This window comes from Rattus rattus, chromosome 1 (genome assembly GCF_011064425.1).
Source record: "Rattus rattus isolate New Zealand chromosome 1, Rrattus_CSIRO_v1, whole genome shotgun sequence".
NCBI lineage: Eukaryota > Metazoa > Chordata > Mammalia > Rodentia > Muridae > Rattus > Rattus rattus.
This window is the reverse complement of record NC_046154.1, coordinates 145,111,494-145,124,782: the sequence shown is the minus strand read 5'-3', so window position 1 is coordinate 145,124,782 and position 13,289 is coordinate 145,111,494. Positions and strand designations below refer to the sequence as shown.

At 40.6% G+C, this 13,289-nt stretch overlaps 1 protein-coding gene across 1 annotated transcript in view; it reads left to right on the top strand.

Moving 5' to 3' along the window:
• Cpa6 (carboxypeptidase A6) overlaps window positions 1-13,289 on the top strand; it is a 323,751-nt gene that overhangs the window by 298,462 nt on the left and 12,000 nt on the right. Inside the window, exon 9 of the mRNA XM_032890585.1 lies at window positions 10,916-11,118. Coding sequence (XP_032746476.1) covers window positions 10,916-11,118 — 203 coding nt within the window. The remainder of the gene's footprint in view (window positions 1-10,915; window positions 11,119-13,289) is intronic.

Sequence of the window (13,289 nt, the reverse complement as noted above, 5' to 3'; positions counted from 1 at the left end):
AAAGTTGCTGGAGGCCAATGACTGGGCAATGAGACAGAGGGGGGACTTTAGGATTTGGGGACAAGGGGGTCAGAGGGAGCAGGGACAAGCACCATGCCAGGAAGGGAATAAGACCCAGGCTTTGAGCTACAGAAGAGAGGGCACACCAATCATATAAGAGCCGGGAAAGAGCACCCCAGCTTCCTCCTTCCCCCACTGGGTCTAGTGAGTAATAACTCAGGAGTACCAGAGAGGAGCTGTTAGCAACATGGACGTTTAGGAGTGGCCCAACCATTGAGCTGTCTAAGACATATTAAAATGGAAGGCTGCATGTGTCCTTGATTGAAGAACTGAAAACATTGGAGCAGGTAGCAAGGAACACACGTCACCTCCAGGACATTTAGAGTGGATTAATCACTACTGCAACATAGAGATACACAATGGAATGTTTCCCAGTGACAAGAACAGGAAAAATAAAGACAATCCTAATCCGCGAATTAACCCAGTCTCAGAAAAACAAATAGCCTACATTTTGTTCTCTTCTTTGGTCCCTAGATTTCATACAGCCCAGTAAAAGTACATATATGTAGTATGAAGAAAGTAAAGTTGTCTAGGGAAGTGAGCTTGACCTTCCTAATGCTGAGACCCTTTAATACAGTCCCTCGAGGTGTGAGGACCTCCAACCATAAAATTATTTTTATTGTTACTTCATTACTGTAATTTTGCTACTGCTACGAATCATAATGTAAATAAATATGTGTTTTCCGATGGTCTCAGGCAATCCCTGTAAAGGGGTCATTTATCACCCCACCAAAGGGGTCATGACCAACAGGTTGGGAACTGTTGGTCTAGGGGATTAAAGGAGACAAATGGGGCAAAAGGGCAGGAAAAGCGAGAGTGTGAAAGGGAGAGTACACTGCACATACAACACATACCTTTGTTGGGATAAATATTAAAAACGCCTGAACCTTTTATCATGCATTAGTGCCAGCACCCACAGGGCCTCATGGCACTGAGGGGTACCCTTATCTCAGCAGCTCCACACTGCCTCCAAGTACCGTCTGACCCAGGTGACCTTGCCACTCTGGGGCCAAATGGAACTAACTATAATTTATCTCTGCTTAGTGTCTCTCTGACGCTAGCTGAGGACTCTCTGGTTCCAGCTACCTGGTGAAATCAGGGCTCTAGAAATCCAGCATGGGCCTGGCCTATCATGGCTCCCTGCCACAGACTCTGCCCACACTCCCAACAACCTAGTGAAATCACGACTCAATAAACTGTAATTTACATGTTAAATTCCCAATCCATAATACATCCACACAATAAACTCACAACCAATTGATAAGGATATAAATCACCCACTGAGATAAGATAAATGTGCCTACAGAAATCCATCCCATACCTTGGCAATTCAACACCACCCGGATCTGGGTCATCCTTCTCGTCTCCATCTTGATTCTCCTTCCTTCCTCTTCTCTACCGCCTTACAAAAGCTTTGTCCCTGCTTTATTTTTTATTGTCCAATCATGGCCTTGACCTAACTTGTGCCAGCCCTCACCTGCATATAGACATCAACCTATATACCTTTATGAATGTTTTTTATTTTTTTTAAACTATCCTCATAGTTTTGTCAACTTGACATAAACTACAATTATCTAAGAAAAACAAGCTCAACTGAGAAAATGAATCCACCAGACTGGCGCTGTGGAGCATGGTCTTGGTTAATGAATGACATAGGAGGACCCAGATCACTGTGGGTGGTGCCAGTCCCACCCTTAGGTATGTTTTCTTTCCTTGATGGAGTTGACCTAAGGGCTGTAAGCCAAATACACCCTTTTCTTCCCCAGTTGCTTTTTGTCATGGTATTTTATTGCAGCAATAGAAATCCTAAGACAAAAAGAAAATGAAATAACACAACCAATGTGGTTTCACTACAGTCAACGTGACTTCTCTAGATACCATTCATTGGAGGCCCAGCCTTGTCAGTTCCAAAGAGATCAGCAGCAGTGAAATAAAACCAAACTCGTTACCATTTTCCAGTTTACTGATTTCCCATCTTAAAATGTCTTCCTTATTAAAAATCTCTTAGGTCTTTAATTTTCCCTTCTACTAGTTGTGTGTGTGAGAGAGAGGGAGAGAGTGTTACCCTCAGAGACCAGAAGAGGGCATCAGATCCCTTGGGGCTGGAGTAGTGGGCCACCCTACCTGGGTGCTAGGTACTGAACTCAGTTCCTCTGTAAGAGCACCAAGCATTCTTAACACTGAGTGCCCCTCTACAACTCCATTCTTGTAATATAGATATATTATAGAAATAAAACATTGCTAAGAAATTAGCATTTTTATCAGCCAGGCAAGTTGCTGTCATTCTTTAGAACATTCTTCCTAGATATTTTAACCATTTTATCCATATAATTTCATGTTTTCTTTCTACTAAATATTTATTTTCTGCCTACTTACTGAATGTTCTAGTCTAATAGCTAGTCTTTAAGAAAGTTTTTAATATTGAGACTATAGGTTGCAATATATAAAAATTCACATAAAAATTCTAGTTAGGGGATCAAAAAGAAAATGCTCACAGTTTAATATCATAATTTATGTCTTATTTCCATTTAAGAGAAACAGCACCTGGACACTGTTACAGCACTCAAGTCCTACATCTTACCCTTACTTTAAAAGAATGGTGCACTTTGGCCTCTGAGGCTCTTTACTAACTGTAGAGCATGACAGGTTCCTTTGCAAGCATAAAGGTGTTCTGTGAACCAGGCCTAATTAACACTGTAGGCTCACCCATCAATATTGCCTGACTCACATTTTTAAATTTTATTTTTTTGATTATTATTTTTATGTCTGAGTGCTCTGTCTGCATGTACACCTGCAGGCCAGAAGAGAGCATCGATTCCTTTACAGATGGTTATGAACCACCATGTGTCTGCTGGGAATTGAACACAGGACCTCTGGAAGAGCAGCCAGTGCTCTTAACTGCTGAGCCATCTCACCAACCCCTACCTGACTCACATTTTATGTTGAATGTTTATATTAGATGTGTCTAGCCTTTATACCATTGTTGATTTATTTTGCTATCTGAAACAATCCCCTACCTCAAATCTGCCATTCTGGAGTTTCTCTTTGAATAGATGGTGTCTTCTCTATGAAGGCTCTCCCAAACATTCTCACAGGATAATTGCTTCTCCCTGCCTTCAAACCTAACTAAGATACACTTTTAAAAGTAATTTAAAGAGACTCTGGTAAAGTCTACCATCTATAATTCTCTGAAATTTTTCTTCTATTCTTCACAACGTGTTTTTTCTAAACTTCATCACTTGCCATCTTAACTATGTATTTTCCTTACTGAGCCAAATCTCTGGAGCAATGTCCACAGCCACTTCTCCCACCCTTCTCCATGCACAGGTAAAATTGTTTCTTCATCAACAAAACACAGGTGCTCAGAACACCCTCAAAACCACGTCCACCTTCAGTAAGCCCATGCAGAAGGATGGAGGAAGACGCTAGAGAACACTCAGCGAACAGTGACTGCATCCTGATGGCTGGTTCTTGCTTTGCTATCATTATTTTTTCATATTTACATTATTAAAAGAGAAATTTTACTTTTGCTTATTTATGCAGTAAGGATCCGACAGAGTTTGCTCTGTATAATGAGCTAGCTTTCTCCACGTCTTTTACCAGGCAACCATTTCCACAGTGATTTCCAATGCTGCTCTCTATGCGGGTACCGAATTCCTATATATTCTGCTGCATTAGTCTAATAATCTTCTAGTCTATACTGATATTCAGTACCATTTTTATTAATAAACCTATACAGGTTGTTCTAATGCCTGTTGAGATCAGCCTCTGTCCTCTGCTTCTCTAAGGTTTTCCTAGCTAGTTTGCAAAACTGCAGTGCTCTTCTCAATGATGATACATTAACAGAATAAGCCAGATGCAGAAAAAATATTGCATGTTCTCGCTCATATGTGAAACTAAAAATATGGATCTCAAAAAAAGAATTAAGTTGTAATCACTAGACACTAGAAAGAGTGGGGCAGTGAAGTTGGATATTGAGTACCAAAATATGTCCAGTAGGAGGAAATGGTTTACTCAGGAGAGATCTACATCCGGCTCCTGTCGGTCTGCACTTCTTTGCTTCATCCATCTTGTCTAATTGGATGGCTGTATATGTATGGGCCACATGTGGGGCAGGCTCTGAATGGGTGTTCCTTCTGCCTCTGTTCTAAACTTTGCCTCCTATTCCCTGCCAAGGGTATTCTTATCCCCCCTTTTTTTTTTTTTTTTTTTTTTTTGGTTTTTTTTTTTGGAGCTGGGGACCCAACCCAGGGCCTTGTGCTTCCTAGGCAAGCGCTCTACCACTGAGCTAAATCCCCAACCCCTCTTGTTCCCAAGAAGGAGTTTAAAGAAGGAGTGAAGCATTCGCATTTTGGTCATCCTTCTTGAGTTTCATGTGTTCTGTGCATCTAGGGTAATTCAAGCATTTGGGCTAATAGTGGCCCCCCCTTTTTTTTTTCTTTTTTTCAGAGCTGGGGACCGAACCCAGGGCCTTGCGCTTGCTAGGCAAGTGCTCTACCACTGAGCTAAATCCCCAACCCCCTGCCCCCCTTTTTTTAACCCTGTTTGCTTCTTTAAATTTTTAATTCAAAATGATCCTTTCACATTCCTGGACTTAGACAAAACTATGTCTTCCTTAACAAAATAACTTTATTTAGTAACAAATCAGGAAGTGATATTTGAAACTAAGAAAGTAATGGACATTGTATCTTGAACATCTAGCAGATATAAATGTAGACATGGGTAACAGTGAGAGATTTCTATTTTAGTTTGCCAACAGACTAGAATTAACGTACCTGTCAGGTTTTAAGTCCGATGAACTAAAAGGATTTTCAGCTAACTTTGTGACAGCATTCCGTTATTTATAAGCCAATTTGAATAAAGCTTTTTTAGGGGAACTTCGTCTGCAAACATATCATAGAACATCTACCAAAGGGAGTGTAGTGAAGCTTTACTCAGACCAAGAGTAAACCCTCGTGCTAAAGCTCTTATGTGCAAAGTCAAAGGAATAGAGCAGAAAAATTCACTCATTTGGAGAAGAAAGCTGAGGCCTGGAGGCACAGCCCTGTAATTCCAACTCCTTGGGGATGTGAGGTGGGTGAGTAACTTAAAAAAAAAAAGGGTTTGGGGGCTCAGCAGCAGAGCACCTACCTACCATGTGTGAGCCCCTGAGCCCTGGGTTCAATTCCCAGCCCTGGAGGGAGAGGAGGGAAGGAGAAGGAGAAGGATTGGGAAGAAGAAAAGGGAGAGAGGGAGGGAGGGAAGGAGGGATGGTAGTTGTTCTTTGTCCTCCATCTTGGATGCAGTGTTTGTTAATGGCTACACATCACGTAGGTTACATCGCAATAAATTTAATTTTAAAGAACCAAAGTAACAGAAGATAAATGCTTTTACATGAAAGTTTATTAGTGATTTTCTCCAAAAACCCTGATGATGACATTTTTGTTGAAATTTTACAGGACAGAAATTTGCATCTTTCATAATACTGTCATCATACTCATAAACATGGTTTTCTTGATCACAAATATTTAAGATTTTCTTTATAACATCATAGTGAGGGATTATTTTGATAATAATCATAATATCTCATTTTTATGAAGTAGTCTTATAAGAAATAATGGTGAAAATAAAAGTACAGTATAATATTTTTGAAGTTGGTTTTGATCTAGTTTATCCCGGTCTCCTCTTCTTGAACAATGTCTCTGGGGATATAGTTTACAAAAGACCTAGTTTTGGAGAAGTAATGGGAATTTTAGAGCATAGTACCTACCTGGAAGAAGCTAGTCACTGGAGACAAATCTTTGACAGTATCTTGTCTCTAGCGTGTGTGTGTGTGTGTGTGTGTGTGTGTGTGTGTGTGTGTGTGTGTGTGTCTGTGTGTGTGTCTGTGTGTGTGTGTGTGTGTGTGTGTGTGTGTGTGTGTGTATTCATCCCTCTCTTTTCCCTTTCACCCCTCCCCGCACTGTGAATAAACTTCATTGCCACCTATTCTTTCTGCTGTGACATTTTGCAGCAGTGTGACATGACTCTTTGAAATTTGAAAATTCATGTGAACCTGGAATATCTCTACAGCAATGTGTTTGGAATCAGGGTCTTTGTAGAAATAACTTGGTAAGAGGAGATAGTGTATTCTAGAGTGAGCTCTGAACCTAATGCGAGGGAAGGACACATAGAGTCACACAAGAAGGCTCTGTGCGGTGACATGATGCTGTAACACAAAGCCACAAACAGCTTAAGGCAGGAGGATTTATTCTGGCTCTTGCTCTCAGAGGGTTTGAGTTGATGGTCCTTTGTCCCTGTGCACTTAGGCCAGAAGGAGTGCATGGTAAAGAAGCATATTCTAGTAGACAAAAAGCAAGGGGGTGGGGAGGAGGAAAGCAGGGGCCAGGAACAACATATCCATATCCCAAGGATCTAGTTCTTCCTAAAATTCCCATAACCTCCCAAAATAGTACCACCAAACTCAGGACCAAACGGTCAACATATGAGTCTACTGGAGACATTTTATATTCAAACCATAACAAAGCCCACATAAAGAAGAGGGCAGAACCGGAGGAAGACAGTTACAATTCGAGTATGGCAGGATCAGAGAGAAGCTGGAGATAGCAAGGAAGGACTCTTTCCTAGCAAATCCAGCAGGATGGCAGCTCTGTTGATGCCTTGATTTTACACTGCTAGTCTCAAGGACAGCAACAGTATCATTTCTATTGCTTTAAGCCAACCAACCTAGCCTAGACGGCAGGAAACTGCTGCAACACTTAAGGTAGACGCCTGCTGTTTTACAACAACTTAATTATGTAGACATGATAGTGTGTGGAGTTTATTTTTATAGGAAAATGAAGCGGTATTATATCAATCCGCTCTATATTTTCCTGAGGGTGCGCACATGCTTCTCCCTACCACCCCAATGTATAGATTCCCAAAATAAAGACAAATACAGAGTCTTATATTTTAAATATTTTAAACAGCTCAGTGGCTGGAACACTCCCTAACTCCACATGGCTAACACATACACCCCCTCCGATATTCCTGAGTTAATACTTACTAAATTTATACTTTATCTTTGCTGCCTTTGACCCTGCTGAGCAGCCCTCCTGGGGCTGCTTTCCCCTTGCACCTACACATCGGCTGTCTTGCCCTCCTGTACCTTTCCGGTACGATCTGTCTCCTACACCCTAGGCAAGGCAGGATCCCCTCTTCTTCCACCTTGGTCCCTTCCCAGGATTCCTAAAATGTCCCACCTCTGACTCCCTGCCCAGCCATTGGCCACGAGTAACTTTATTGACCACTCAAAAACCAACTGGGGACAGGCTTCCTTTAGTCCAACGTGCGGGACATTGCAAACTGGTTTTTGAGTAACATACTTAGCATAAGGACACAAGCCGCTATAGAAAATATCCCTGTAATCAATGCTACCTTGAGGCCTGTTTCTGCTCTCTTATTCCTGCCCTGTTCTCCATTGTTTGCATCAATACTTTCTGGTAGACATTCCATTGTTAATTGTCAATTGGTGTTCTATTTTTCCTCTGTTATTCCCAATCCCCACACTTGGGTTTTTCAACATCAATTTCTAAACTATATATATGTGTGTGTGTACATATATATATATGTATATATGTATATATATGTGTGTGTGACACACACACACACACACACACACACACACACACACACACATATATATATATATATATATATATATATATATATATATATATATATATCCTTTCCAAAAAAAAAAGACCAGTCTTGGGTCTATCAACATTCCATCATGGAAACGGATGAAGGAGGCTCACTAGACCTCTTAACCATTTCAAGGAGTATCAGGGGTAAGACAGCATTGGCAGTTATTGGTGGCTAGGGAGAGGGGGTTCATTCAAGGCCATAGCCATCCCTGAGGCGGATGGTTAATGTAGGCAGTAAATGATTGCTCAGGGAGGCAGAAGCATTTTCTTCAGTGATTCGTAAGTTGTCCCTGCTCCTGCATGTAACTTTAATTAAACTTACTGGTTCACACACACAAAAGATGGAAAGAAAAAAGCAAGCAAGCATAGAAGTAGAAGGGAACTAAGTTGGAGCTGGGAAGACAAATAGAATCAGCATGAGTGAGAGGGAGACAAGAGGGGTACATGAGGACCAATAGAATCAAAGTGTATCCATATATAGAAATGTCAGAGTAAAATCCATTGTTATGTATAATACATGCTAATAGAAAAACTGGGGAAGGGGCTGGAGAGATGGCTCAACGGCTAAGAGCACTGACTGCTCTTCCAGAGGTCCTGAGTTCAAATCCCAGCAACCACATAGTGGCTCACAACCATCTGTGATGAGATCTGTTGCCCTCTTCTGGTGTGTCTGAGGACAGCTACAGTGTGCTCATATATAATAAATAAATAAATTTTTTAAAAAATTAAAAAAAAGGGGTTGGGGATTTAGCTCAGTGGTAGAGCGCTTGCCTAGCAAGTACAAGGCCCTGGGTTCGGTCCCCAGCTCCAGAAAAAAAAAAAAAAAAAATTAAAAAAAAGAAAGAAAAACTGGGGGAAAAGATTGAGGATTTCAGCATACTCTTACATCCTCTCCCCTGTGTTCTACCAGTTTGCATTCCATGGAATGTTTTAGAAAACTTTCTTATTTTACATTTGATTTTTTTTAATTTTTAACTAATATATATTAGCTATACACACTAATGAAGTAACACTTTTGGAATACTGTGAAATGTTCTAGAATTAGGTAGTACTGGTTATGCACCTCTATAAACAACTGAATTGTATACTTTTTTAAAAAATAACTTTTATTGTATCATTTTGTTAAAACATTTTCTCCAGGAATTTTTCAAAGTATATCAGAGTGCAGTTAGATTAAAAAAAAAAAAAGTCAAGATTCACATTTCTTTTAAAAAACCAACTTTGAAGCCAGATGAGGTAGTATAGCTCTTAGGAAGGAGGTGGGATGGTTAAGATTTTGAAAACAAGCTGGATTGCATGGTAAAACCCTGTCCAGAAACAAGGGCTAGGGGCATCGCTCAGGAGGGCTGTACTTACAAGGCTCTGGATTTGATGCAAGCACTGAAGAAAAAATAGACATCATTGTATACAAGACTTCCAGTGCTACAGTTACAAACTCAAATGTCAAGGCTGGAGATGGCTCAGTGGTTAAGAGCACTTGCTGTTGCCACAGAGGACCCCAGTTCAGTTCCCAGCACCCACATCGTTGCTCACAATGATGGAAGGGATCTGACACCCTTTGTGACCTTCTCTGGTACCAGGCATGAACTTGGTACATAAATACACACACACACACACACACACACACACACACACACACACACACATACACACACAAAGACACAGAAAAAAATAAAAATGAAATTTAAAAAGTCAAATGTTAATTTGACTCTTGTTCTTTCTAAACAGCTCATTTTTTTTCTCCAGAATTACTTTCTTTCTTTAGACATTACTGTGTTCAAGCATTGATATTTTCCCTCTTTTGTCTTGTTTGGTGAGTAATGTCTGTTTGATTTTCCCTTCATTGTAGAGAAATTTTAATTACCAATTCTTCCAATGTTTATTTTCTTCTGCCCTTCTAGGCCTACTAATAATCACATTGATATTTATTCTACTTCTCATTTTATTTTATTTCTGTCTCATTTTTCCAGCCTTTTTATCCCTTTCTGTTTATTACCTTCTGTGCATGCTTTGAACCAACTCGCTAGTAAGTTCGACTATATTCATTCAAGCCACAAGTTAAGTCGTGAGTTAAGCCATGAGTTAAGAGGTTGGCATTACTTTCTATAAGTAGGGGGTGACAATGGCCAACAATATAAAATAAACACACAAAATATAACTATAGCCAAAATTTCTTAGAACAGCAATGTTTTGTGGCTGTTACAGTGCTTCTTAGTTTTGTATAGACTTCTATAAATCAATTCAAAGTGATTATTGAACAATGTTAAAAAAAAATTAAAACTCAAGGCAAGCATGTTAGTTCACAACTATAATCCTGGAACCCAAGAAGGCAGGGGAAGGAAAGTTAGGGAGTTTAACACCAGCCTGGGCACATGAGACTCTGTCTCAGAAGAAAAATAAATAAAATTTAGTTTAAAGAATTTTTTTAAACACAAGTGGATCCTCATGATAAGAAGTATCCTGGGGTTTTATAAATTAGTGTGGACTTCTCTGATCTATAAATAGAATAGATTTTGGATAGACCCATGTTCTGTCCTGTCTTCATAACCTATCAACATTTGTGTATTATCAGACACTTTTTCAAATGTCTTCCCTTCTCTTTTAATTTGACATTGAGTTCTTCAATAAATGTTTGTAGAACACTTCTCAGATACTGTTCCAGCTGCCAGGGATCCAGCCAGCAAGAGGTAAAAGTTAACAGAGAGTCTGGACAGAATATGGGTTCTAATAGAATAAGGACTTTTTCCTGTGTTGTTTACATTGTATCCCACGCTTCAAGAGCAGTGTGAGCACCGGCTGAATGGTAAGTGAGTAAATATTGAGCACTAATTACACCACTGCTCATTGTTACCAAAACGAACGTGCAGGTGTTGTGGAGCATATAAATGAGAGCTTTCTACAGGGGATTACACAGAATTATTTCTCCAACAGAAGAACTAACAGCTAAGAGAGATGTTCGTTCCTCAAAGCTTTAAACAACCAGCACCAGCACCCACTCAGACTCTCCTAGAACATAGACTTGTGTCCACTCCGAATTTTCATTATTGATTTCTGTAAATGAGAAATTGGGTTACTTATTCAATAATATCAATTTAAAAAAATAAGGAAAGACCCAGTTTAACAATGCTTGTTTGTTTTTCTGGCTTCTCCCCTGCCTGAACACTCGTCCCGTTTTCTTCTCTGACTTGTAGATGAAGGAGCCTCTGCGGACCCTTGCGATGATACGTACTGTGGTCCTTTCCCGGAGTCTGAGCCCGAGGTGAAGGCTGTGGCCAACTTCCTTCGAAAACACAGGAAGCGCATTCGGGCGTACCTTTCTTTTCACGCCTACGCTCAGATGTTGCTGTATCCCTATTCTTACAAACACGCCACAATCCCCAATTTCAGCTGTGTGGTAAGTATATGCTCTTGTATGTGTGCGTTGGGCCTCATGCTTCCCTTCAAGACTAAGGCTGCGGTTCTGAGTACTAATGAGAGTAGCGAACATTCAAGTATTTTGTATTAACTAACACACTTAGGCTTTAGAAACTTTCTCAGCCCCATTTTACAGATGAGAAAATCGAGTCTGAGGAAGATTAAGCAGATACACTAAGAACTCTCAGGGTTGTAGCCAAAACTTGGCCTCAAGTGTAGCTCCAGCACTGTTGTCTACAACTGCTTTTCTGCCTCCCAAATGCAAGCATTCCAAACCAATTTTACATTCTTATAATTCATACAGAAAAGGTCGGGGGAGTGGATTTGATTAGTATTATAGCTTTGGTCATATGTGCAGGGATGTAATTAACTTTATTGGGTCAATAATCATTCATAAATTATAGTCTGACTCATTAATAAAGGCAAGTTTTAAAAGTGCTGTTTGCTTAATGCTTACCAAGTCTCTTGATGTCCAGCTGACACGTTAGTATTAAGGACAAACGGACTTCTGGGTGTGATGGCATAAAGGGGAAAAACAAGAGCCTTGTTCTTTATCTCACTAATGCAACAAGCTGCTCCCTTCAGGGCATGATTCACCATTAAGGAGCCATCTCAGAGCCTGTAGCATGAGAAGGGCTATAAAGTTCAAAATGGAGGAAAGCTGACAGACACTGTGAGAAGTCAAAGCAGCAGTTGCCTTTGGGAAAATCGGGAGTTCTGGGTTGTCGCTGTCATTCTACTCCTAGACCTGAAAGGTTATAGGCACGTGTTCAATTTGTGAACATTTACTGAGCTATAAACGTAACATTCGTGGTTGTTTTTTCCTTCTACTCCTGACACTAAATGTGCAGTGCCTTTTGCAACATCGTTTCTCCAACACCAACCAAGTGACCGATTCCATAAGTTCTGACACTAGCTGCCCATAGTAACCACCAGACTCCAAGCTAAGCCTACAGGCGGTGAGACGTCATCCACTCCAGATACCAACTTCAAGCCGGGGACCTCGACACTTTGGTGAACTAGAGTCCAAGGTTCCCAATACCCACCCTCTCCCCGGTTTCTCTAATTTACTGGAACGACTCACGGATCCCAGAGAAATGCTTTACTCACTGTTACTGACACATTTACACACAGCCTGGGAATAGTCCAAGGATAGAGCAAAGCTCAGCATAAGCAGGAGGCGCTGGGCTTCCATGCCTCCTCCCAGCATTACCGCGTGGTAACCAAACCAGATGACGTCAGACCCCAATGTCTAGGAGTATTACAGCTTTCCCTTTACATAGCACAGTGAACCAGATCACTGCCCATTTATAACTCAGCTCCCTTTCTTAGACTGCTATAATAGATGAGGGATGCAATTAGCATCTGTGGAGTAGAGACCAAGGAGGCTATTAACGTGCTGAAATGCCCAGAGCTGCACCCCAACCCAATCCACAGCAACTCGCCATTAATCTATAAGTCTAGAGTGACACTGTTTGGAGGATCTGGGGTGAAGCCTGTCAAGATGATGGCTTAGAGGTCAAGATACTTACAGTACAAACATGAGGACCTGAGTTCACATCCCCCATACCCGTGTAACAATCCAGATGTGGTCTTATATACAGCTGTAATCCCAGTACTTTGGGGGATAGAAATATGAGAATTTTTGGGCATGCTCGCTACCAGCCTAGCCAAAAAAACAACTGAGTTCCTAACTTAAGGAGAGACGCTGCCTCAAAGGAATGTGGCAGAGTGATACAGGATCCCAACATCTACTCTGGCTTCAAACACACACACACACACACACACACACACACACACACACAATTCACAGTATCACAAACATGCACACCACACACACACACACACACAATTCACAGTATCACAAACATGCACACCACACACACACACACACACACACGCACGCACCAACACATACTTCATACATATAATACAAAGTTATGGGGTAGGGGAAGGAGAGGGAGAGAAAGTTCTGAAATAGGTTAAACTAAATCACTAAAACTAAGATGAAAAAAATTTCAGGAACCAAGCAGTCCCTGATTGTTAATCAGAAATCATTATATCCTATTAAATTTTTAAAAAATATTCTACCAATATGTAAGAGCTTCTACTAACTTTAAAAGCCATCATTAAACTGCTTTAAATATAGAA